Here is a 27852-nt window from a genome sequence, read left to right as displayed (position 1 = left end):
GAATTTATCAGCAAGAGGTCATCACCAATGTCAGCTAAGCACTAGTGACACGGGAACAGGTCGTAGCGGTTACAAAACAAACAATGTGAATGTCACTGTCACCTCCCGTCATGCATTGCTGACAAATCATTGGCATGAAGACGTATGGAAGAGGGCACCACCATTGTCACAATTATCAACTAGGCACTAGTGACATCTCCCACCACCACGGTTACACAAAGAGAAGAGGTGACTGGCAGTTTCACCTCCTCTCATATACGAAGCTGATAAAGCATGGGCATAAAGACGTGTGTAGTGACCAGAAGCATGTAAAGGGGCACCGCCATCATCACGAGCTGGGAACTAGTGACATGAGCACAGGTGGCAGGAGCCAGTACACAGGTGTAGTGTCCATTACCATGCAGTACAGCGGGGGACACGCCAGGGTTTCTCTATATGACAGATCTACCAGCAGTATTCAGGGACAGGAGCAGTATCCGCTATAAGATATCACAGAACCCGTTATCTCGCTATTACCTCACAGATAACCTGGCTTGTTCCCGCTCCATGGTGCCGTTATCCGCCCAGGTCATGCCTCTCCTCCGGTGACCAGACAGCCGAACTGACGGCTCACCGCTACGCAGGCGTACGGGGAATAGGCGTAGTGAAATGCAATGACGTCACTAGACCGCTTCTCAATTCCAGGATCCACGCGTATGGGCGGGGCTTGTGTATCCTGGTAACCACTGACACGTCACCCAGAGCAACAAGAGATGAGCTTTACTGCTGATCTAGTTGTGTCCACCTCGTTGAAACGGTGCACACTATACGTTACTCTACATTACACTGTTCCCATACCAGCCAATCACAATCGAGTTTTATAGGCGCACAGGAGAATCAGATACTGTGTACTGCTTTCACACGGGTCTGCGATCCAGGACAGCAGTGTCATTTTTGTATTTTTTTTTTATTTATTTATTTTTTTTACATACAATTGACCAGCAGAGGCCCTCAATGTTTGCTAGTTTTTCTTATAAAATATTTCTACTGGAGAAATAAAAATATGCATCAGATTATTGTCTTTATATAACACTGCTACTTTTACATGAACAGCGATGCTATCCAATTCTAGATATTCTAATGAATAATTGTATTCGATTTCTGCCCATAATCATCATGGAAGGCTTTGCGTTCGGTGACGTCATCACTGTGCTGCCTGCTTCCGGTCCTGGTGCTGCTTCTCTTTCCCATGCTTCTCATTACGGATCTGCACGGTTAGACATGGAGACAGCTGAGGGACAGAGAGTGGAGCCTGTGCGCTCCGGGGAACTGCTGGATGTCGGATCTTCGGTCGGTGGTGAGTGAAACCCTGCATAGAATATCACTGGAGGAATTGATGGAGCTGTAGCAGTAGCCCAACAGTGGAAACATTTCCATATCGCCCGACATGGCAAACTCTAGTATGTTCACCTTTGAGACCATTTTACGGTTGATCTATAGATATAAAGTACATTAGAAGTTCTGTAACTTACTTTACTTACCTTGTACTGATCCTGAGTTCCATTCTGTAGTCCAGAGCTGCATTCACAGTTCTGCTGGTTGCCTTGATAAGCTTGTTGTGAGACACACGACTAATAATGCGGCTTAGCTCCTTTAAAACACGTTCCTTAAATGGGGTTTTCTTAGACATTTGTGGCATATCTGTGGGTCTGTATGAAAATCTAGCAAATATCTACACGTCTTCAGATCAACTATTGTTGCCCTATTTGCTAGACCTCTTTTGGGGAGATCGGAGGTCCTGTGAACTCCTCCGGGCAGCATCTGCTGAACAGGGGAAGAGACCCACATTGCGGATTTCTATGCGGTTACGTTTTTTACCGCAACGTTTGAATAGACCCTAAGAGTTATCTGTTCCCATAACTCTCCATCCACTGCCAACTCAGAATATGTCTATTTAACCATCTTCTGGGCCACAGACCTCCATCGATTATTATCTTCTAACATGCCTAAATGACTTGTATGGGACACAACATAAAATAGTTGAAACCAAAGCTTTCTCATTTCTATGCTTAGTGTTCCTCTAATTTAGTTATATAACATAACCCTGTTTCCATAACTCCCATAGAGATCGCCGCCCCATACAACCTTCTCCGCACCGAGGCCATGCTGATGAGGAGGAAGCTAAGGACTGGGGGCTCCCAGTAATTAAATATTTTCTGAGCTATTAGATGCCAGATTAAAGGAACTTTTCCATTTTTATTTTTTTTAAGTCTGGTTTACAGATTAATGTCATTTTCAATTCTTTGCCCTTTTAGGTTTGTACAGCAAGTTACTTATAAATTCAAAGGAGAACAAGAAAAGTGGTTCCTGTCCTACGATAACTAGAATGCCAAGAAGCAGCTGTAAGTGGATTTTCAAGTTGTATTCTGCGCTATTCTTTATAGTGCTGCATGTATTTTACTATATCACGATCTAGAGATGTGGTGGTTACAATGTCATGTATATTCAAGCATTTATACTAATGTATTTTATATCTAAAACACATTCTTAAAGTGTATGCATACCTTGGAACTCCTTTTCGCAGTTTACATAAAGAATGAATCTACATAGGGCCAGTTCACACGGAGATTTTTGAAGCGGAAACCGCGTCGCAAAACGGGCGAAAATGCGTCCCATTGATTTCAATGGGAGGCGGAGGTGTTTTTTCCCGCGAGCGGAAAAACCGTCTCGCAGGAAAAAGAAGCGACATGCCCTATCTTTGGGGCGTTTACGTCTCTGACCTCCCATTGACATCAATGGGAGGCAGAGAAAGCGTATTTTGTGGCATTTTTTGCCCGCGGAGCTCAAAATCACAAAAATCTCTGTGCAGGCAGAGCAAAATCTGCCTCAAAATTCCAAACGGAATTTTGAGGCAGATTTTCCGCCTGCTAAAAACTCTGTGTGAACCCAAAGGTTTTAAAGTAAGACTTAGTAAATACATTCTTATCTTGGGTAAAGACTGAGTTACAGTTTGTATTCTAGTATTCAACTGCAGTCACCGTTGATCCAGCACCCCCTTCTATCTCAGTGCCTGCACTGAACTTGCTCTAGTGATTTGCATTCTGGGGGGTGTAGTTTTGACCACAGGCATTATGCCCTGATCTTATGTAGGAAAAAACAGCACTATCTGAACTTGAGGGGGTTTTATTGACAAGCTTGTCTACGGTTTTCCAATAGTAACAGTCTGAATTGTGATGCACTATAATAAGAATCAGGATCAGTACAAGATATGAAATGGTGTTTATTTATAAAGTTACGCAACTTTTAAGCTAGTGTTTTGTCTCTATATTGTGTCTACATGTTGGCATAACCTTTAACCCTTTTGCTAAATGTCAAAAATCATATTATACCCCCATACGCATATTTTTTTCTGAAAGTAGACACCAGGCACATTGTAAAAATGACAACCAGCACTCTACGCTTATGGACACCTGGACGCTCTAGTCATGTTTGTGGCTATAAGGCCGGATTTACATGAGCGTGTGCGTTTTGCACGCGCAAAAAATGCAGCGTTTTGCGCGTGCAAAAGGCGCTTAACAGCTCCGTGTGTCAGCCGCGTGTGATGCGTGGCTGCGTGATTTTCGCACCCCCGCCATCATTATGACACACTGTTTGTATGTTTGGAAACAGAAAAGCACGTGGTGCTTTTGTTTTCATTCATACTTTTTACTGCTGTTGCGCGAATCACGCGCGTCACACAGAAGTGTTTCCGTATGCTGCGTGTGATTTTCAAATATCGGACATGTTGTGAGTTTTACGCAGCGGAAACTCAGACAATCTGCACAGCCCCATAGACTAACATAGGTCTGTGCGAGGCGCGTGAAAATCACGCGCGTTGCACGGATGTATTACACGTTCGTCTAAATACGCCCTTAGTCTAACCCAAGCAGGGCCTTGAACATACAACATCTCCTTAAAAAAAAAAGAAGAAATTAAATTAAAGGTGCAGAGTTCATACATTCCATTACCTATGTCTACGTTTACATATCTGCACAGAGTCATTAAAACTGAAAAGACCAAAAATCTCCACAATGCAGATGCTAGTGAACATAGTAGGCTGGGGGAAAGGATTTAAAGAGCAAATTCTAACCTCATCCCAATGTGACATTCGGAGAGCAAGTATCCTCCCTAATTAGTAAAGAGGGGTGTGGGTCATAACATAAAAGTTCATGTATCACACTCCTGGGGTCATTAGAAGGCTGTACAGTGGTAGAAATCCCAGTAAGGGATAGTTCACACAGTGTTTTTTGACTCGGAAAACGTGCCAAAAAATGGCCAAATATGCCTCCCGGAAAAAACGGTTAACGGGAAAAAGAATATACATGCCCTATCTTGGGGGGTTTTTATGTCCCTGACTTCCCATTGACATCAATGGGAGGCAGAGAAAGCTTATTTCACTGTGTTTTTTGTCCGCGGGCGAAAAACGCCACAAAAATTTGCGTGCAGGCAGAACAAAATCTGCCTCAAAATTCCAAACAGAATTTTGAGGCAGATTTTCTGCCTTTAAAAAAAACTCTGTGTGAACTCAGCCTTACAGACTCTGTTCTTACATCCTGCTCCCACTTGCAACTCTTCACACGCCCTACATGGACACACAGCTAGCACGTAGTACAACTTTTCATCCTGCTCTTTCACTTCTAACTAGTGATTCTCCCGAAATATTAAAGTGATTTGATCCCGGTGTCACTTAAAGGCTAGGACGTCTTACTACGATATTATCTTCATCTTGTATCTTTTTTTTATCTTCTTGTCAATTTAGTACTTAATAGAGTACAGAACTTCCTGCCTCAAATGGCACAAGCCAATGATGTTCTCAACAGGGAAATTCAGTCTTGTTCTGATGGAAAGTTTGACATAGAAAACATTGAGGGTGAGGAAAACATAATAGAAATGGTAAGTGGCATACTTAAAATACCAAGTGCAATTTTATTTTCCCCAAATAATTTAAAGGGAACCGGTCATGGACATTATGCTCCCCTCACTAAGGGCAGCATAATGTAGTGACAGACATTCTAATTTAAACGGCCTGTCACCAGATGTTATGCAGTGGCCGGTGTCTGAAGCAGATGTCACAGTATGGCGGCCGTACGGCAGCTCTTCTCCTATTCAAGTGAGTAGGAGCAGAGCTGCGGCACGGCCGCTATACAGTGTACGGAGCCATCTGCTTCCGACACCAACCATTGCATAACATCTGGTGCCCGGAACAAATGATGGGTGCAGGGTCCGGGTGTCAGGAACCCACTGATCATATACTGATGACCTATCCTGTAGATAAGTCATCAGTATGAAAAAGAACGTCTTGTGCCCAAACAATCCCTTTAGGTTAAGCCGTTTATGAGAGCTACCTGCAGAGCCTGACCAGCCCTGCAAGAGTTGAGTCGGGCGTATTGATGAGCTGCTGCTAGCTCTGCCCACTCTGCTGATAAACCGATGTCTCCCTATTACGGTGCATAGGGAGATATGTCAATCAGTGGTGAGTGGGTGGAGCTAGCAGAAAGTGGGCAGGGCTAGTTACAGGGGCTCATCTCTGTCGGGGCTGGCCCGGCTCTGCAGGTAAGTTCTCATAAATGGCTTAACTTAAGCAAATGAGTCACTGACACTAAAATCTGTGTGTCTGTCACTACATTATCCTTCTTTAGGCAAATTCCAGTAAAAAATTAGAAATAATTTCTTGCGGTTTGTTTTAGTGCTTTCCTGCACATCGTGCAGGCTTTGTGCTACTTGTATTCTGTTACAATGTTGTTTCAACATTCTAGTGGCTATTGCTACCATGATACATACATTTTTATGCCAGTGAATGTATGTCAAACGTTCTATTTTACCATTACTCTTTTTTTCCTATACAGACTTGATTTTGACAATCTCTGCACTTGGTGGGAAAATCACTTACCAAAGATGCATCATTGGGCCTAACTTGAGAACTGTACAGTTTTCAAGGACTCGTATGATTAGAACACCACTGGAGAGGTCACCCTTGTAAAATGATATGACTTTGCTTTTGTAATAAGTGACCTTGATCGTTCTAAAAAAAACCAACATAACAATCTTTTATGCCACATGACCTAAAGCCTTGCAGTATGACTATGGAAAGAGTCAAGAGCCTGTAGGGGGATTTTACTTGGCAAAATCTTGTTTCAGGATCCTGTTGTTTTCCATAAAGCTTTATTCTGTGGGTAAATATTGCTTGAGTTTGGAGGTATGACCTTTGGGGTAATTCTCACACGGCAGAAATGTTTGCAACTCCTATTCATCTGAGCGGTGCTTGCAGAAACAACCCTATTAAAATGTATGGAACAGATTTTCAGTTGCAGAAATGTCTGCAACAAATCAGCCTTGTGTGACTATACCCTTAGGCTATGTTCACACTGAGTTTTTAGCAGGCGGAATTTCTGCCTCAAAATTCTGTTTGGAAGTTTGAGGCAGATTTTCCTCTCCCTGCACGCCGATTTTCGCTGCGTTTTTTGCCCGCGGCCATTGAGGGCCGCGGGCATAAACCGCCGCGAAATACGCTTTCTCTGCCTCCCATTGATGTCAATGGGAGGTGAGAGACGTAAACGCCCGAAGATAGGGCATGTCCCTTCTTTCTCCTGCAAGGCGGTTTTACTGCTCGCAGGAGAAACCCGCCCCCGCCTCCCATTGAAATCAACGGGCTGTTTTTGACGAGTTTCCGCGTAGAAAAACTCTGTGTGAACATAGCCGTAGTGTTCAGTGTTTACAGTTTCACATATTGCCTTGCAAGTTTTAGACCGAGAAGTCCAACAAATGCTATATATCTGCAGCTGGCCAGAATATTTTTTTTGGCTGCTTTTTTTTATTTTTTTTATTTTTTTTAGGTGAATAGTAGCACTAGATTAATGTGCAGGTAGAAGCTGACATCTGGTTTGATAGCTCTTCAGATTACTGCATATAAATCTAATACTGGAACTTTTTCTTTTAGAATGTGGCCTTAGTTGAACTGAACAGCTCTGACTCAAGTGAAGAGGAGTCCGATAGTTCAGATGGAAGCTCGGACTCTGATTCAGAAGGAGAAGTTACAACGCAAAACATCAGACTGAGAGAAAAAGGAAAGAAAGGCAAGATAGAGGAACTGGCGCCAAACAATTAATTGATAAGACGTACACACATTTTAAACATCCCTGAGTTCTGCACTGGTTTTCCGAGAGACCCTGGTGTGGAGGTGAGGTCTGAAGACAATTCTACAAACCCATGGGCTTAAAAGGTGGAGTCGCTTTGTAAGAAGGTCTGGACCTGAATCCTTCATATACTAGTGTGGGTTTATATAATTCTCAGAAGAATGTAAATGTAAGAACCAGTGTGAATAGACTTCATGAACATTCATTGTCCTACTCAGAAGGGGTTCTAGAAAACTGATCGGCTATGCTCGCATGCAGGGAAAATTAACAGGCCAGTAAATTCACAACACGTCCTTGGCCAAAATCTGCATTACTGACATCCAAATTTGGCGGGGGATTTCACTCTCTAAAGGTAAAATCCTGAACAAATCGGCAAAAGAATAAAACAATGAAAATCCTTTAGGATACTCTCAAACCTTTCAAAAGTACAGTGGATTTTCTGTGTGGAGCCCTCAAGTGTAAATATGGACCTAGACAGTCCGTGCTACTCACAAACACAATAACTACATTTTGAGTAGGTGACTGGTTCACTAATAATGATATCTAGTGGTTTTGATCATTTTATTAGGGAAATGGCTGTTAGCTTTTTATAAAAGCACAAGATTTTTCATTTACATTTTCACCTACAGAAATGTAATATTTGCTTGAGGCAGATTTGTGTAAAAATAACTTTAAGGTTTCAATCCTAAACTGGCGATTGAACATTAAGGCTAGGGCTGCAAGGTGACTTTGGCCGCGGCATAAGTCGTACGTCCAAAGAGAACTGTGAGGGTATGTGCACACGGCTTTTACGTCTGAAATGACAGACTGTTTTCAGGAGAAAACGGCTGCCTCGTTTCAGCCGTAAATGCTCCTCCTCGCATTTTGCGAGGCTTCTCTGACAGCCGTAAATTTTGGGCTGTGCTTCATTGACTTCAATGAAGAACGGCTCAAATTACGTCTGAAAGAAGTGTCCTGCACTTCTTTTGACGAGGCTGTATTTTTTCGCGTCGTCGTTTGACAGCTGTCAAACGACGATGCGTAAATGACAGGTCGTCTGCACAGTACGTTGGCAAACCCATTCAAATGAATGGGCAAATGTTTGCCGACGTATTGTAGCCCTATTTTCAGGCGTAAAACGAGGCATAATACGCCTCGTTTACGTCTGAAAATAGGTCGTGTGAACCCAGCGTTACACTGCGTATATCGCAAGTGAATGTGTTAGTTTTGCGACCCGCAAGTTAGGGTATGTTCACACACAAACTCAAAAACGTCTGAAAATACGGAGCTGTTTTCAAGGAAAAAGAGCTCCTGATTCTCAGGCGGATTTTAAGCCATTCGTGATTTTTGCTGTGTTTTTTATGGCCGTTTTAGGAGCTGTTTTCAATAGTCTATAAAAAAAACAGGTCCAAAAACGTCCCAAGAAGTGACATGCACTCTTTCGTGGCTGTTTTTTTAGGCAGCCGTTTGTCCCGTCTGAACAGAACGCAGTTTTTCCCATTGAAATCAATGGGCAGATGTTTGGAGGCGTTCTTCCGATTTTTCGGGCGTTTAGGCCGTGTGAACATACCCTTACCGTGACACCACAGTCACAAGACGTCCAGCGAGTTTGGCTTCCTTTCGATTGGAGTTATGGCAAAGTAACCACATTGGCTCTCATTACCTGCAATGCAGGCAGGGCGACAAAATAAATCTTTGTCTAAGTTACCTGTGTCGTGGCCAAAGTTTTCATGTAGCCCTAACCTAAATGTGCTCTTGTCCTAACAGATTCCACTGTATTTTTTATTTTTTTTTTCATTATACCGAATTGTACATTCAATTTACTCTTATTAAATGTTATTTTTGTGACTTCCTGTTGAATCGTATCTGTTCCATTGAACTGGTTTTCCACCTAAATAAAAAAAAAAAGAACATCTTTTAAAACCCATTTTATATCGTGTATAGGAGATCCCTTCTCCCGTACGTCTTTTTAGATCAGATGGAAACATTCCCTAAGGACATATTGGGAAAATGTTTCCCCTTTTCCTTGAGCTGCGAGAACAGATCTCCCAAACGTGATGTAAAAGCGCCTAATACTGTAGTCTGAGATGTGGATGCCAGAATATAATATGCTTTGTAATATTAATGCTCCATACCCCATGGTAACATCATACTTGAGAATGATCTTTAGTGGTATGAGGTGAAAGAATCCCTCAAGAATGTCACCATTGGGCATCTACATCTCCACCATGGTAACGTCTCTTCTTTATTGCTTAAAATAAAAAAAAATTTTGGAAATATATTATAAATACTCTATATCTGAGCAAGTATAATGTTTACGGAAACATTTCAACTATCAATCTGCGGGGTTGTTACTAAAGCTAGGGCCTCATGCTGCTAGGGAAAAACTTAGTCTGACCTAGCATGGCCTCATTGAAATGCATTGCTACCATATTTGGGATCCAACTATAGTTGTGTGACATACTATTTATTAAAAAACTAATTTTACTCGGGCTCTGTGTGATACTGATCCAAAATACGGTTGTGTGTAAGTCCTAACTCATTCGGCTTCATTTTGAAAAAGTGGAGAAGTTGGTAATAGGATCAGGTTACTGCTTTTAGAACATGCTTTAGAATGACCATTGGAACCGGTTGTCTGCCTCCCTTTCCCTAGCACTAGTTTTACCAATGAGGCTCACTGTATCCTGTACAGAGAAAGATGTATGTGGTCCCAAATGCATTATTTTTGCTTTACATAACTGATACTCGTCACTCGCTAACAGTTGAAAATGAAAGGCTGTGTACAACTTCGAAAGGTGTTTTTTTTTATATAAAAAAAAAAATTCTGTGTGTTTGGTGCAACTTTAGAATTTAGTTTTGATTAAAAATTATTTTCACTTTTTGAGATACAGCTTCTTTGCATTCTGTTTACAGAGCATCTGTATCGTGTGCGAAGACCTTAATCTGTCAGTCCAGCGGACCTGACCGGTTCAGTGAAAGCGGGTCCTGCATGTCTTTGACACGCAGGATCCCCCGGTAAATCAATCTCATCTAAGTCTATAACTTAGATGTGATAGATTACAGATGGATCCTGAATGTCAGACGCGCAGGACCCGCTGTCTCTGTACCAGTCTGTCCCGCGGACCTGACAGGTACAGAATTCAGCATAAGTTATAAGCTACTCTGTATACAGAATACAGAACAGCTGTATCTCAAAAAGTAAAAATAATTTTTCATAAAAACTAATTATAAAGTCGCACCAAATACTGATCTTTTTATTTAAAAAAAATATATACACATAAAATAGTGTATGTGAAGTGTACATGTGTATATAGTGTGTGTATATAAATATATATATATATATATATATATATGTGGAGAGCGCTATAGCTGTTGTATTTATTTCACTCGTAGTTTAAATACTGCAGATTTTACCAATGGATTTCTTTGTCGTAAGGGCTCGTCCACACGCTCCTGAATTGCTGCATTTTTTCCAGCCGGAAAAAACGCAGCAGAATACAGTAGCCGCATAGTGGGGGACATTTAACAAATCTCATCCACACGCTGCGTAAAATTTCCGAGCTGAAATTGACCTGCGGTGCGTAATTTACAGACCGCAGCATGTCAATTCCCGCTACGGAAAGTGCAGAATTGCTGCGTTTTTCATAGGAGACGTCTCCATCTCTTAACATTGAGAAAAACACAGCAATTTACGCACCATTTTTTGTCACAAACACCGCAGGAAATGGTGCGTTTTTGCCACAGCGGAAAGCCTTTCACTTTCAAACGGAATCGCTGCAGAAATCTTCTGCAGCAATTCCGTTGTGTGTGGACAAGCCCTAAATCCGCAGCACAAGGGCTTCTCCACACATATTGGAATTGCTGCAGAAAATGGAGTGGATTTTGCTGCGTTTTTCTCAATGTTGGGAGATGGTGACATCTCTGAAAAACGCAGCAATTCATTCCACTTTCCGGAGCAGGAATTGACATGTACGAAAAATACGCACCGCAGGTAAACCTCTTGTCAGAAATTTTACGCAGCGCGTGGATAGGATTTGATAAGTTTCAACCACTTTGCTGCTGTGTTCTGCGTATTTTCCATCCGCAACTCCGGATGGAAAATACGCAGCAATTCCGTTACGTGTGGACAAGCCCTAATGCAGTAGCAGCAGAGCGTGAGATTTGAACAAATCTCACGCACACGATGAGCGGGAAAAAAAGCTTGGAAATTGACCTGTGGTCCGTTTTTTTTGAAGCATGTCAATCGTATTTGCATATACGCTGCTTATTTGTTTCGGGTTTTCCCCATTTAATTCAATGGGACGTACAACCCGCAACAAATAGCAGATGTTTTTTGCGGCGTAAACGCAGCGATTCTGAAGCAAAAAAATCGCAGCTCAGGAAAAATGTAAATCTTATACTTACCCGGCCTATGTCCATGCAGGTTTTTGCAAACCATAACAATCATTTGAAAACCGCACCGACTTTTGGTAAAACTGCATGTGCTGCGTGTTGTACTGGACGATGGTTGTTAGTAAAGATCTGATTGTTTTCACTTTGAAGTGTTTTTTTTTTGTTTTTTTTAATCAAATGTCAGTCAGTGTGTTTTGTGCAACTTTATAATTTGTTTTTATTAAAAAAAATCTTTTTCGTTTTTGATATACAGCTGCTCTGTATCCTGTATACAGAGCAGCTGTATCTTACGCTGAATCCTGAACACGTCCGGTGCGTGGGACACGCAGGTTCCACCTATAAGGGTATGTTTACACGTGCACGTCCGTTACGGCTGAAATTACAGAGCTGTTTTCAGGAGAATGGCATGTGCAGGCATTTTTCGCAGTGTCCATTACGGACGTAATTGGAGCTGTTTTTCTATGGAGTCAATGGAAAACGGCTTCAATTACGTCCCAAGAAGTGACAGGCAATTCTTTGACGCGGGCGTCTTTTTTTTACGCGCCGTCTTTTGACAGTGGCACGTAAAAAAAAATGACCGTCGGCACAGTACATCGTAAAACACATTCAAAAAATGGGCAGATGTTTGCCGGTGCTTTCAAGCTGTATTTTCGGCCGAAATTCCAGAAAAAAACGGCTGAATTACGTCCGCAAAATAGTGCGTGTGAACATACCCTTATAGATCAAATCTAAAGCAGAAAAACTAGAATTGGCCCCTCATGCACTAATTGTACCTGCCTTACAATGACGCTGATTGGCAGGGCAGAAAGACTTTCTCCGCCAATCAGCGCCTTTCAACGATGCTAGCGGCGCGATGACTATATCGCACCGCTTCTGTTGTTGAAAGGCGCTGATTGACGGGGCAAGTCATTCTGCCCTGCCAATCAGCGCCGTGGTTCACTCCCAGCAGGCCTGCATTGACATAGGATGACGTGGGCACGGGATCGAGGTGAGTATGTAAAGTTGTGCTTTTTTTGTTCTTTTTTTTTTTTTTCCCACTTAAGTGTGAGTGGCATTATCTACGGGGGGGGGCTATATGTGGGGCACTATATACAGGGGAGCTATATGTGGGGCACTATATACAGGGGAGCTATATGTGGGCCACGATCTACAGGAGGGCTATATTTGGGGCACCATCTACAGGGGGGGGGGGCTATATGTGGGGCACTATATACAAAAAAATCCTCTAGAATAATGAGCATGTACATTATTCTCATGGAAAAGCAGTGGATTATTTGGAGTTGGAGCTATCAGGACTATCCCTCTTTTAAGTTACACCTGTTTTAATAAATCTCCCCATGTCTTGTATAGATGAAAGGTGGTCCCATGTACTCCAGCCCAACACTGGCGGCTGCGTATGGCCTGCGGTGGACCTGTGTGCATAAAAATGCCAGGGATGATTTGAAGTCCCAGTCCTGCCCTGGGTGCAGATGTTCGTCCGGAGTTGCTACTGCGGAATGTAGAGCCGAGGGGGGAAAAACAAAAATCAATACTTGCCTCACCTGCGTTGCCATAGCGACACATCCCTGCTCCCCACAGCCTGGCCACCTGTAGCAATGCCAGGGAGGTAAATATTCACTTTAAACAGGAAAAAGGTTTTGTTTCGTTGTCTCAGACATTGAGATTATTATGCCGGATTTGCAGCTTTTCCGGCGCAAAAAAAACCTGCAAGATTTGCTATTTGCAGATTTTTACCTCCCCAATGAATTGAGTAGGGAAAATCCGCAACAAAAGTGCAACGATTCTGCAGCACAAATTGACATGCAGCGGATTAAAAATCTGCAATTCAGTTCAATTTATGAACGTTTTCTCAGCTGATTTATTTCCGCAGCGTGAGGATGAGATTTGTTCAAATCTACGCTACTATGCTGCTACTGTGATAAGTTGCAGACTTTCTGCACTTCAATCCCTTGCGGAAAATCAGCAGCTAATCCGCCCTGTGTGCACATACCCTAAAGGGTCTGTGCAGTGAAAGAGAACCATACTCCTAAGCAATGCTATCTGATTGGCTGTTATAGGGTAACCTTTAAAAAGCATTTTCTCAATATATCCTATAATTGTTTAAAATAAAACACCAATTTTCTGTTCCTGCGTACATGTTAAAATTCTTTGTAGTCCTGTCCTTTACTCTGGGCCGACTTGCACTCCCTTCAATAGTGTTTCTATTAAAGACTATGTACACCTTGGAAAGCGTTTTTTTTTTAAAAACAATTTTTTATTATTTCAAACATAACAAATCAACAACAAATACATTTATCAAAAACAGACATTTTACATTGGATAGCATTAAGTAGAAACAAAAGCAAGGTCTTTTTTAATACAACTCACAACAATGATCTACTGTGCAGTTTCCCTTCTGTCCAAAACGTTATTTTACCGTTGTGAATCTTCCCCTTTCTGAAACCAACCTTATTTAACCCCTTAATGACCGCCGATACGTCTTTTTACGGCGGTCATTAGTGGGCTTTATTCTAGAGCGCCGCCAAACTACGTCGCTGCATTAGAATAAAGTAAACAGAGCAGGGAGCCGTGAAATCTCCCTGCTCTCAGCTGCCAGAAGCAGCTGAGGGCTGGGAGCGTCCCTGCTCTGCCGGGTGAGATCGATATTAGTATCGATCTCACCTGTTTAACCCTTCAGATGCGGTGCACAATAGCGAGCACCGCATCTGAGTGGTTTTGGAGAGGGAGGGAGCTCCCTCTCATCTCACTGACACCCGGCGATAAAATCGCTGAGTGTCTGTGTCTTCTATGGCAGCCGGGGGTCTAATAAAGACCCCCAGGTCTGCCTGCAGCGAATGCCTGCTAGATCATGCCGCAGGCATGACCTAGCAGATGCCTGTCCGTTTTAAACGGACAGGCAGTAATACACTGCAATACAAAAGTATTGCAGTGTATTATAATAGCGATCGGAGGATAGGGAAGTCCCCTAGTGAGACTAGTAAAAAAGTAAAAAAAGTTTAATAAAGTTAATTTTAAAAAAAAGTGAAAAAAAATAAATGAAAAACCCAGCTTTTCCCCTTACAAAATGCTTTACTATTAAAAAAAACTACAATAAAGCAAAAAAGTTACACATATTTGGTATCGCCGTGTCCGTAACGACCCCGACTATAAAGCTGTTACATTATTTAACCCGCACTGTGAACGCCGTAAAAAATAAAATAAAAAACAATGGAAAAATTGCTGTTTTCTGTTAATCCTGACTTAAAAAAAATGTGATAGAAAGTGATCAAAAAGTCGCATCTACTCTCAAATGGTACCAATAAAAACTGCAAGTCGTCCCGCAAAAAACAAGACCTTATACAGCTATGCCGACGCAAAAATAAAAAAGTTACAGCTCTTCGAATGTGACAATGGAAAAATCTAAAAAATGGCTTGGACATTAGGGCCCAGAATGCCAGCAGGGGGAAGGGGTTAAGTGCCAAGGCCTAGCTTCGTTAAGCCCTTTTTAATTTGCCCAAAGTTCCTTTTAGATCTTCCATGAGATACCACTTTGTGTATTTAAAGCTATTTACTACCTCCCCAATCTCCGCATCTGGTAATTGTCCAAGAACGGGCTTCCATTTCCCAAAAAAAACCTGCTGTCCTTTCCCCTTTGTGCTTTGCTGCTTCTATCTTATCTGAAAACAGACAAATTCTCATTTGTTGTGTTATTTGTGTTAGGGTATGTGCACACACACTAATTACGTCCGTAATTGACGGACGTATTTCGGCCGCAAGTAGTGGACCGAACTCAGTGCAGGGAGCCGGGCTCCTAGCATCATAGTTATGTACGATGCTAGGAGTCCCTGCCTCTCCGTGGAACTACTGTCCCGTACTGAAAACATTATTACAGTACGGGACAGTTGTCCTGCAGAGAGGCAGGGACTCCCAGCATCGTACATAAGTATGATGCTAGGAGCCCGGCTCCCTGCACTGTGTTCGGTCCGGTACTTGCGGCCGAAATACGTCCGTCAATTACGGACGTACTTAGTGTGTGTGCACATACCCTTAGAGTCGGTATGTCTGATTCCTGCCAATGTCTCAACAAACACCTCTTAGGTATGATATGTACCAGGGGGGGGGGGTGTGTCAAAAGTCCCTCTCCCACCTTGTCAGTTGAGCTCGCTTGGTGAAAGAGAATTTTCATAGGATCCATTGGGAGTGCAGTCCCCCATAGCGTTTGTATGTAATCTAACACTATTTTCCAGTATCGCTGGGTCTCCGGGCATGACCATATGCTATGATATAAATCAGTGCGTGGTTGGTTACATTTCGGACATGCTTGCAGTCTGTCGAGATTGTCTACATTGGGTGGTATATTAAAAGCGTAAATGGCCGCATACATTAGTTTGAATTGTGATTCCCTCCACACCTCATTCACTACATGTTTTCGAACCATTTCCCACCCTTTCAGGATGGAAGTATTAATGTCTGGTGTGTTCAGTATGCGTCTCCAGTAAGGGAAATGGTTCCCCGGGCTCATTTTTGTATATAAATCTTTAATTGTTTTATAAAGTTCTGACAACGACTTCCTATGTGTTCCTTCTCCTATGATCACATCAAAGGAATTATCTATAATTTCTGGTTCCAGGTTTCTTACTAATTTAGTGCAGAAGGACTTCACTTGCAGATACTGTAAGAAATGACACGGTGATATCCCAAACTCTCCCACCAACTCAGGCAAAGTTTTTAATCTAGGTTCTGTGGCATGCAAAACGTGACCTACTGTCTGTATCCCCTGTTGTTTCCACCTGGTGAAAAGGGAGCTGGAACTCCCGGCCGCAAAATCTATATGAGACCACAGTGGCAGATGCTTGGATAGCTGGAATGATAACCCTAACTGTTTTCTCACTTCCTTCCAGCACATAATGGTGTCCCTCAATAGTAAAGAGCCCTTCACATGTCTTGGGAGAGATGCTAGCTTGGTGTGTAATAATGCGGTGAGATCATATTTTCCTGCTAGCGCACTTTCCAGTGCCCAATTTGAATAATGTTCGGTGTGATGCATCCAATCCAAGACATGCCGGAAGAGACTGGCCACATTATATCCCCTCAGATGCGGAATATTTAAACCCCCCTGCCAATGATAGCCATGTAACTTAGCCAAGGAGATGCGAGGACGTTTATTCCGCCATATAAATTTTGAGATAGCAGTATTAAAATTTTTAACATCTTTATGTTTCAAGAGAACAGGTATAGTTTGTAGTGGGTATAATAATCTTGCAAAAGATATCATTTTAACCAAGTGGCATCTCCCAAACATTGAAAGCGGTAATGTCACCCATCTCTCCAGTTCTCCTTTTATTTTATAAAACAACGGTTCAAAATTTAATTTATACAGGGATCCTGGTGATTTCCCTATCTGAATCCCTAAGTATGTGATGTGAGTCTTTGCAACCTTAAAGGAACAGTGTTACCACAATTTTTTTTTTAATATGTTAAAGATGTTAGTGCTTTATTAGAAACGTTTATATTTATTTGTGTGTTTGTGTTTTACTTTTTCTTATTTTTACACTTTTTCTTCCCTATGGGGGCTGCCATTTTTTTTTCCATTTCTGTATGTGTCGATTAACGACACATACAGACATGGAATACGGCAGCCACAGTCCCATAGGGACTGCGAACGGGTCCCGTCCCATCCACTTCTGTGTACGCCGTCTGTGTGGGAACTGCGCATGCGCCGCTCCCACACAGTCCAATTTGAAATGCGCGCCGTCCGGCGCCATTTTCCTGTGGACCGGAAGTCGCGGCCGGACAGTAAGATTACTACTTCCGGTCGCGGCTTCCAGACTTGTGCACTTGGACCAGCGGCAGCAGACGGAGCGGACGGGCCGGAGGGAGCCGCGGCGGCAGGAGCAGGTAAGAGATTTCTATGTATGTTCGTGTTTGTGTACGTTTACTACTGTATGTAAACCTACTACACTGTGTGTTAGCTCAAAAAATGGCGACACACAGTGTAGGAGGATACACCGTTCAAACCCCTCGTTTATCCCGGCACTAGCCAGGATAAAGGAGGGGGGGATGCTGAGAGCTCACTAGAGCGAGGGCTTTTTACCCAATTTTGCAATGCTGCAATTTTGGGAATAGCTCCATCTAGTGACCAGCAATGGGAAATATAATAAATTAGAATTAATTTATAATATTTCCTGACTCGTGAAAAAAATAAAAAAAATTTGAACAATGTTTAATCACCTACACACTAAATGTTTAATTAAAAAAAAACAAACATGTTTTTCTGGCAACACATTCCCTTTAATGCCCATTTCCTGTATTTCTCGGTCTCTAGAGAGATTATACGCTGACAAGCTCAGTATTTCACATTTATTTGGGTTTATCTTGAACCCCGTAAAGGACCTGTAATGTTGAAACAATTCAAAGATTCTCTGTAAATGCTGTGTTGGATGCGAGAGAAAGAGTAGAATGTCATCCGCGAAAACTGCGGTTTTCACTTCTTTTCTCCCTATTGCTATACCAGTAAACAGATCCTCCCGTTCTAACGCACGTATTAATGGTTCTAACGCCAGATCAAAAAGTAGGGGTGACAGAGGGCATCCCTGACGCGTTCCCTTGTGTAATGTGAAAGTTTGGGATCGAAATCCCGGTGTGCACACCGCTGCCGTGGGAGTATTATACAGTGCTTTTAAATACATTCGGAAACTACCTTTTAGATTAAACTTATCTAGCACCTTGTTCAGCCATCGCCACTCAACATTATCAAATGCCTTTTCTGTGTCTAGCAGCACTAATGCTGGATGGTTGGATGGCGATGGCCAAGCCTTGATCTCATCCATGACCCCCAAAACCTTCCTAATGTTAGTCACCGCAGCTCTTCCCTTAATAAATCCCACCTGGGATGATCCCACCAGCTGGGGCATCAGAGCTGCAAGTCGATCCGCCATGATCTTGGATACCAGTTTCAGATCTTGGTTTATTAGCGAAATTGGTCTATACGACCCTGGTTGTGTGAGATCTTTTCCTGCCTTGGGTATGACTTTTATGTATGCAGTATTTGCCGCTGCTGGTATGTCGGTACCCTGTAATAATGAATTGAAGTAGGCCAATAAAGTTGGGGTTAATTGTTGTAATAATATCTTATAAAATTCAGCCGGGTATCCGTCAGGCCCCGGGGCCTTCCCATTTGATAAGCCTTTTATAGTGTTTTGCAGCTCTTCTACCGTTATCAGAGCATTCAGATTTTCTAGTTGCTCCGATGTCACATTAGGTAAGTCTAAATTTGAGAGGAACTGGCTCCCCCTTGTGTCCTCTACTGATAGATCTGTTTCGTACAATTTCTGATAAAAAGACCTTAAAGTGTCATTTATTTTCCTAGGGTCAGTGTGTAAATGCCCTGTGTGATCTGCCAACTTTGTTATATGTGTCCTTGGGCGATATCCTCTGGAGAGCCCTGCCAGCAGCTTCCCTGCTTTATTTCCAAAGCGAAACAACTCGGCTTCGTAAATTGATCTACCGAATCTTTCTTTCTTGTCTAACCATTCTTCGAAGTTTCGTTTGGCTGTTAACCACTTGTATTTATTGTCTGATGACGGATCTGTCAGGAAGAGAGAGTAGGCCTTTCTAAGCCCATCGCCATATTCCCTGTATTTCTGATATGTCTGTTTTTTTTTTTTGAATGAAACATAACCGATGAGCCTCCCCCGCAGGACTGCTTTAGCTGTTTCCCAAAACAAGACCTGATCTGTTTTGTGGGCTGCATTGTCATCCGTTGTTAGAAAGGTTGGAAATCTCCAAATAAAATCTCCTCCTTTTGGGTAAGTATCGGCCAAAAGTAAACACATAGGGGCATGATCAGATATGATCAAGTCCGTAATGTCAGCCAGTTCCAGATTTTGCAATAAATGCGAGCTTAGAAAAATATAATCCAGTCTGGACCAAGATTTGTGACATGCTGAATAATAAGTATATTCCCTGCCATCAGGATGTGTATGTCTCCAGCTATCTCGCAATTGCGTGACCCGTAACAGGTCAGGTAATATCCTATCTGTGGCCAGTGGTTGTGCTGGTGCACTGCGCAATCTGTCTTCATCTATTTGCACGACCGAGTTGAAATCTCCCCCCACTATTTTCTTCGCGTTTGTGTCCGCCAAAATAAAACATTGAAGTGTTTGGAAAAACTGTCGATTATTTGAATTTGGTGCGTATACATTATAGATACTCAGTTCCCCCATCTGTGTGTCTAATAAGATCTGTATAAGGCGTCCCTCTGAGTCCACCTGTTTAGAGCGTAACGTGGATGTCAAATTCTTATGTATCAGAATCATTACCCCGTTTTTTTTGTGGCTAGCTGATGATCTGTAAATCTCTCCCACCCAATATTTCCGCATGCGAAAAAAATATGTCTCCTCCAGATGTGTCTCCTGAAGTAAGGCTATATCTGCCTTCAACTTTGCTAGGTGTCTCAGTACCATAGATCTCTTATGAGGGGACAATAGTCCCTTAACATTCCAAGACACTATTTTCATAAAAGACACACGCGTATGAAGGTATGATAGTTTGCTTTGGTTCTAATCTTGTACCTTGTTAATATAACGATATATGCCTGTTGCCTCAATGATTCAATGTTAGATTTCTCTATATGTCTGTTATTTAACATTAAACCAAAACTGTTAACACCAATATAACCGTCCCTTATGTCCTCCAGGGACCCCGCTTCATCGTATTCTTGTACTTCACTTTCTTCTGACATGTGACTTTCACCAATCTACCTTGAGATATAAAACGTCAAACACACATGACCTCACATCAATCAATATGTTGTTTCAGTATCTCTCCATGCCTGCCCCCTCAACAAAAAGCGCATATTCCGGATATATTCTCCCGTTAAGTCACACAATGTCTCGCATACAGGGCTGCCATCAGGAATTTCTGGGCCCCATACTGCCAATGAGTCTGGGCCCCCGCCCCCCTCGTTATTAGGAGGGGGGGTGAAATGTAAAGGGGCAGGAGGTAGGGCACATTAAAAAGAAAACTCTTTGGAGGAGCAGGGCAGAGACAGGAGGTGGGTGTCGGAGGGCAAAGGGGAGAGACTAAGTGCCAGGGCTGGGAGAACTGAAGGTAGCAGTGGTAGCCAGGGGGGAGACGCAACCTCACAGGGGCTCTGTGGAGTGACAGGGAAGAGACAAGAGACAGCGGCTCTGTGGGGGGCAAAAAGGGAAAGTGTGTGTGTGTGTGTGTGTGTGTGTGTATATGTGTGTGTATAGAATCTGTCAGGGTGTAGGAGGGCAATATAAACAAAAATCATTGCACTGAAGCCCTATACACAGCAGAGTCACTCACCAAAATGTAGTCCCTAAGATCTCCCACCGCCACGGGCATGCCTGGATGATGCTTTTGCATTCTCTTCACACGCTGCACACACGTTATCTGTGTAAAAACCACACAACAAAATTAATTCAGACACCAAACCAGAAAAAAATTCAGATCCTAGACCAGACCTGTTAGGTAATTCAGACACCTTTCCACCAGACCCCTACCTGTGGCCAGAGTTTAGCATTTAGACTTTTATCTACAGGGGAGTGTGTGTGGCGCTATCTACAGGGGGGCAGTGTGTGGAGCTATTTACAGGGGGGCTGTGTGTGGAGCTATTTACAGGGGGTTGTGTGTGGAGCTATTTACAGGGGGTTGTGTGTGGCACTATTTACAGGGGTGTGTGTGGCACTATCTACAGAGGGGGGTGTGTGGCACTATCTACAGGGGGGGGGGGGTGTGGCACTATCTACAGGGGGGGGTGTGTGGCACTATCTACAGGGGGGTGTGTGTGCCACTATCTACAGGGGGGGGGTGTGTGTGGCGCTATCTACAGGGGGGGGTGTGGGGCGCTATCTACAGGGGGTGTGGGGCGCTATCTACAGGGGGGTGTGTGTGGCGCTATCTACAGGGGGTGTGGAGTGCTATTTACAGGGGTTGTGTGTGGCGCTATCTACAGGGGGCTGTGTGTGGCGCTATCTACAGGGGGGGTGTGTGGCGCTATCTACAGGGGTGGTGTGTGGCACTATCTACAGGGGGTGTGTGGCACTATCTACAGGGGTGTGTGTGGCACTATGTACTGGGGTGTGTTTGGCGCTATGTACAGGCGGGTGTGTGTGGCGCTATGTACAGGGCTGTGTGTGGCGCTATCTACAGGGGGCTGTGTGTGGCGCTATCTACAGGGGGCTGTGTGTGGCGCTATCTACAGGGGGGGTGTGTGGCGCTATCTACAGGGTGGGTGTGGCGCTATCTACATGGGATTGTGTGGCGCTATCTACATGGGATTGTGTGGCGCTATCTACATGGGATTGTGTGGTGCTATCTACAGGGGGCAGTGTGTGTCACTATCTACAGGGGAGTGTGTGTGTGGCGCTATCTACAGGGGGTATGTTCGGCGCTAACTACAGGGGAGTGTGTGGCACTTTCTACAGGGGATTCCAGTCCAGGAGGAGACCCTGACCTCACTGTCCATATATGGACCGTGACCTCAGGGGCTACCTCTAGGAGAGGAATCCCCGGCCATAATGTCGGCAACTCTCTGGCCGGGGATTCCGCTCCTGGATGGGTGAATGGCAGAGCAGGAAGCTGATACTTTCCTGCTCTGCCATAGTATTCAATTGTATCTGCATCCTGTGGACGCAGATACAATTGAATATGGCAGTGGCTGAGACACGTCTGGGACAGTAATTTGCCGGGACTGCCTCTGTAGATTCAGGACAGTTCCTGCAAATTCAGGACTGTTGCTAACTATGCCTCCGGTATAAGCTTTCTCCCCCTACCCAGGTATACTCTCTCCTTCCTCTACCCCTCCCCATGTATAATTTCTCCCCTCCCTTCAGATATCATCACTTTTCACCCAATTATTACCCCCCCCCCCCCCCCCCATTGTATAATGCCTCCTCCAGTGGATGGATGTCACGATACCAGAATTTGGACTTCGGTACCGATGCTTTGTGTAGTATTGCGATTTCGATAACAAAGCGATACTTTGCCAACAGTAATAAAAAAACAAAACAGTTCTTCCATTTCTTATGTGAGGCGCGAGGTGTGATGGTAAATTTAACCTCCATGTGCCTCACATTAATAGTAATTAACCCCATCATGTTCCTCAATTATAATGGGTTAATGTGTAAGGTACATGATTGGCACTGAAGACAGAACATGTGGGGGTGTTTTGTAGTGCGCCCGCCATGTTCTGTTTTCAGTGCCGCCGCTCATTAGTGCAGTGCTGGCCGCATCACATAATCCTGGCGGCGCGCACATGTCAGGACTCCGGAGCGGGGCCGTGACTATATTACACAGCCGCAACTCCGCTCCCATACATTCATGTATTACAATATTGAGCTGTGCGGTCGCACAGCTTAGTATCAAAATACATGAAATAACGGTATCGAACCGTTTGGGGGTGCACGGTATCGAAACCGTATCGAAGTTTTGATGCATCGTGCATCCCTACTCAAGTGCAATCCTCCCTCCATTATTATCTCCTTCCCACTCTAGCATCATTTCCCTCCCTACCCAATGCCATCTCCCTGCCCCATTATCATCTCCCTGCCCCATTATCATCTCCCTGCCCCATTATCATCTCCCTGCCCCCATTATCATCTCCCTGTCCCCATTATCATCTCCCTGCCCCATTATCATCTCCCTGCCCCATTATCATCTCCCTGCCCCCATTATCATCTCCCTGCTCCCATTATCATCTCCCTGCCCCCATTATCATCTCCCTGTCCCCATTATCATCTCCCTGCCCCATTATCGTCTCCCTGCCCCATTATCATCTCCCTGCCCCCATTATCATCTCCCTGCCCCCATTATCATCTCCCTGCCCCCATTATCATCTCCCTGTCCCATTATCATCTCCCTGCCCCATTATCATCTCCCTGCCCCCATTATCATCTCCCTGCCCCATTATCATCTCCCTGCCCCATTATCATCTCCCTGCCCCATTATCATCTCCCTGCCCCATTATCATCTCCCTGCCCCATTATCGTCTCCCTGCCCCATTATCGTCTCCCTGCCCCATTATCGTCTCCCTGCCCCATTATCGTCTCCCTGCCCCATTATCGTCTCCCTGCCCCATTATCGTCTCCCTGCCCCCATTATCGTCTCCCTGCCCCCATTATCGTCTCCCTGCACCCATTATCAGCTCCCTGCCCCCATTATCATCTCCCTGCCCCATTATCATCTTTTTGCCCCATTATCATCTCCCTGCCCCATTATCATCTCCCTGCCCCCATTATCATCTCCCTGCCCCATTATCATCTCCCTGCCCCCATTATCATCTTCCTGCCCCCATTATCATCTCCCTGCCCCCATTATCATCTCCCTGCCCCCATTATCATCTCCCTGCCCCCATTATCATCTCCCTGTCCCCATTATCATCTCCCTGCCCCCATTATCTTCTCCCTGCCCCCATTATCTTCTCCCTGCCCCATTATCATCTCCCTGCCCCATTATCATCTCCCTGTCCCCATTATCATCTCCCTGCCCCCATTATCATCTCCCTGCCCCCATTATCATCTCCCTGCCCCCATTATCATCTCCCTGCCCCCATTATCATCTCCCTGCCCCCATTATCTTCTCCCTGCCCCCATTATCATCTCCCTGCCCCATTATCATCTCCCTGCCCCCATTATCGTCTCCCTGCCCCCATTATCGTCTCCCTGCCCCCATTATCGTCTCCCTGCCCCCATTATCGTCTCCCTGCCCCCATTATCGTCTCCCTGCCCCATTATCGTCTCCCTGCCCCATTATCGTCTCCCTGCCCCCATTATCATCTCCCTGCCCCCATTATCACCTCCCTGCCCCCATTATCTTCTCCCTGCCCCCATTATCATCTCCCTGCCCCATTATCATCTCCCTGCCCCCATTATCATCTCCCTGCCCCCATTATCATCTCCCTGCCCCCATTATCATCTCCCTGCACCCATTATCATCTCCCTGCACCCATTATCATCTCCCTGCCCCATTATCATCTCCCTGCCCCATTATCATCTCCCTGCCCCCATTATCATCTCCCTGCCCCCATTATCATCTGCCTGCCCCCATTATCATCTCCCTGCCCCCATTATCATCTCCCTGCCCCATTATCATCTCCCTGCCCCATTATCATCTCCCTGCCCCCATTATCATCTCCCTGCCCCATTATCATCTCCCTGCCCCATTATCATCTCCCTGCCCCCATTATCATCTCCCTGCCCCATTATCTTCTCCCTGCCCCATTATCATCTCCCTGCCCCATTATCATCTCCCTGCCCCCATTATCATCTCCCTGCCCCATTATCTTCTCCCTGTCCCCATTATCATCTCCCTGCCCCATTATCATCTCCCTGCCCCATTATCATCTCCCTGCCCCCATTATCATCTAACTCTACCCCATCCCCATAGAAAGCAAAACTCTTCCCCACGTCTGTATTAGTTTACACTGCAGCATAGGATTGTATCACTCAGCTCTACAACGGATCTTTTCTCCTGTCCTGTGTAAACAGAGGGAGAAGACAGGTTTATTGCCACATGTTACACAGGGCGGGAGATAAGAGCCGTAGAGCTGATACAATCCTATGCTGCGGTGTTAACATAATACAGACGTGGGTAAGATATTTACTTTCTATGGGGGCAGGAGGAGATTTTTTCAGGAGGCTCCGGGCAGCAGCAGCCGGACACAGACATAACTTAGTACTCACTGAAGACGACGACGACTGCTGCTGCTGCTGGACGTATCCTCCGAGGCTGAGCTCATAACTCCCGCTGCTGTGATGTCTCCACCCCTTGTCTCCTCCCCACATCCTGTCACTCTGTTGTGGCGGAGGAGGGGCGGGCACATCTCACTCTCCAGCGGGCCCTTACGGTTTCATTCTGATGTAATGAACGGGCCCCTGCTTCGTGATGGGACCTGTTCCTTTCACCGAAATGAAATCGTAAGAGCCACACTGCCGTGAGTATATTAATTCCAGCGGCAAAGTGCGGGCCCCTTTTTTTTAAATTTATGCCCGGGCCCCTCACTTCAGTACCCCCAGTACCCCCCTGATGGCGGCCCTGCTCGCATATCCTGTCATTAAGTACTACAAACATGCATAAAGGTGGTATATTTTCTATTCTTCCCCCTTTTTTTTTTTTTTCTTTTTTTTATTCTTCCCTTTTCCTTACCTGTTACCCTTGCATATGGAAGAATAAATAAAAGTTTCCAGCTTGCTACAGTCCCATTGTTTCTTGATCTTTTCACACTCGTTGCGTTGTTGACCGCGGAGTTTGCACTTGTCTCTTTTCCTTTGGTGTTTGGTCTACTGCCGAGAGTGTCTTCACCCTCTGATCTTTGTCTATGTTTCCTCCTGTATCGATTTGGGTATTTTCCCGGAGCAGGTCCCGAAACACTTCTTCTGCTTCTTGATGGTCACTATAGGTCTGTAGGGTTCCACCCGGAGTAGTGACTCGCAAAATCGCCGGATATTGTAACTGAAATTTCAGTCCCTTTTTATGGAATGCAGTGCATATTTTGCTGAACATCTTGCGCTTTCTAGAGACTTCTGCCGAGTAATCACCAAATAGCATCACTGATATTCCGTTCAACTTTGTGGGTCCCTGTCGCGTTTTGTACGCACGTAATAGGGCTTCTTTGTCTGAATAGTCCAAATAACGCACTATGACCTGTCTGGCCTTTTTGTTGTTGAAACCAGATTGAGGTTGCTGATACTGGCGGTCCGGACCCACTCTGTGTGCTCTTTCAACCTTACATGGGCCATTCATATTTAGGACTTTGGGTAAGTCGTATTCACATATGCGTTTTAAATGTAGCGCTGGTATGCTTTCTGGGAGGCCCACTATTCGAATGTTGTTTCTTCTTGACCTATTTTCTAGGTCGTCTAGTTTAATAGCCATCTTTTGTTTCTCATTTAGCAGCTCTTGTAATTTCTCATGCGTGTCTGCGGCTTCATCTTCCAGCATTGACACGCGCTGTTCTACTTCATCTAGCCTCGTGCCATGCTGGGCAATATCTGCTTGTAGTGTTTGCAGGGAAGTTGCTATTGCAGTTGCCAGGGTGTCCTGAATGTCCGGCGTTATTCTCTTCGCCACCTCAATTGCCAGTTTTTTATAATTTATCAGCGTCGCCATACCTGACACTGACTCTGCTTTTACCCCCTCCTCATCCGATGGCAGATCCTCGAGGTCTGATGAAGGACGGCTTAACGTCTGTTTCTGTTTGCGAGTCACTGGCGGCATATTTGGCCGTTGAGACTCAACTGTTTTTAATCTCCCTTGTATCTGGCTTTGTGCTGTTTGACAATATAAATCTCTGTCGTTCAGTGCAGTCACACTGTAAGCTTCGACACGTGTGCAAGATGGCGCCAGTCACCAGCAGGAAGGGGGAAGAGCACGTGACAATGGTGCTGTGAGGCGGGACGTCGGCACCACCGTTCGGGTTATATGCGGTGAGTTCTACTTTTATTGCCCGGTTTGCTCGTTTCTCCTAGGGGTCTGAGGTTTCCCTCACTTGTCTCCTTGTCTCGTGCAGTCTCCCCTGCTCTTTTCTGCTCTGCAGCGCGAGCCGGAGATACTACTCACTGCGCTCCTGTTTGTGGGGTGTTTGTCTCCTCAAGACTGCTCCGTAGTCTCTTTCGGTGTGTTCTCGGTCACCTCCTTTAGCGATGGTGTGTCTTCTCTGTCCTGTGTGCTATGGTAGTCGGTCTAACTTGTCAGGTAGATCAGGAGAGTTCTTCGCTACGTCCTCACATATCAGCGCCGGAACCGGAAGTCTCAGAGTTTTTTTTTAAAATAAAGTGTATCTTTGTGTTTGGAACTTTCGAATTCCTTTTTAATAAAAATACTTTTTACTTTTTGAGTATATCCTGTATACAGAGCAGCTATTTCTAGCACGGAGACCTGAATACGCCAGGATTCAGTGTCAGCGGGTCCTGTGTCTCGGACACACAGTATCGAGCTGTTGGGCTGGATTCACACGAGCATGTTCGGTCCGTAAAGGACGGAACGTTTTTCGGCCGCAAGTCCCGGACCTCCGTGGAACTACTGTCCCGTACTGAAAACATGATTACAGTACGGGACAGTTGTCCCGCAGCGAGGCAGGGACTCCCTAGCGTCATACATAACTATGATGCCAGGAGCCCGGCTCCCTGCAGTGTGTTCGGTCCGGGACTTGCGGCCGAAATACGTTCCGTCCTTTACGGACCGAACACGCTCGTGTAAATCCAGCCTTAGGGTATGTTCACACGGCAGCGTCCGTAACGGCTGAAATGACGGGGCTGTTTTCAGGAGAAAACAGCCCCGTCATTTCAGCCGTAACGGCATGTGCAGGCGCTTGAACGCCACGTCC

At 44.7% G+C, this 27852-nt stretch overlaps 2 protein-coding genes across 3 annotated transcripts in view; one reads left to right on the top strand and one right to left on the bottom strand.

The window, feature by feature from the left end:
- SLC41A2 (solute carrier family 41 member 2) overlaps positions 1-718 on the bottom strand; it is a 76818-nt gene extending 76100 nt beyond the window's left edge. The window contains exon 1 of the mRNA XM_075856646.1: positions 517-718. The gene's annotated coding sequence lies outside the window, so the exon portion shown is untranslated. The remainder of the gene's footprint in view (positions 1-516) is intronic.
- Positions 563-9617, top strand: NOPCHAP1 (NOP protein chaperone 1). 2 transcript variants are annotated; one of them, XM_075856649.1, is made up of 5 exons: positions 563-718; positions 1163-1336; positions 2295-2381; positions 4778-4911; positions 6956-9617. In XM_075856649.1, the coding sequence occupies exons 2-5, from the start codon at positions 1261-1263 to the stop codon at positions 7121-7123; spliced, it is 465 nt and encodes a 154-aa protein (XP_075712764.1). In that variant the 5' UTR covers positions 563-718; positions 1163-1260; the 3' UTR covers positions 7124-9617. The 2 variants fall into 2 exon arrangements, with proteins under 2 accessions (XP_075712764.1, XP_075712762.1); XM_075856647.1 differs by having other exon boundaries at positions 563-1336.
- Positions 9618-27852: the final 18235 nt, after the last annotated feature.

Source organism: Rhinoderma darwinii, chromosome 3, assembly GCF_050947455.1.
Source record: "Rhinoderma darwinii isolate aRhiDar2 chromosome 3, aRhiDar2.hap1, whole genome shotgun sequence".
Taxonomy (NCBI): domain Eukaryota; kingdom Metazoa; phylum Chordata; class Amphibia; order Anura; family Rhinodermatidae; genus Rhinoderma; species Rhinoderma darwinii.
This window is presented reverse-complemented; position numbering and strand designations above follow the sequence as displayed.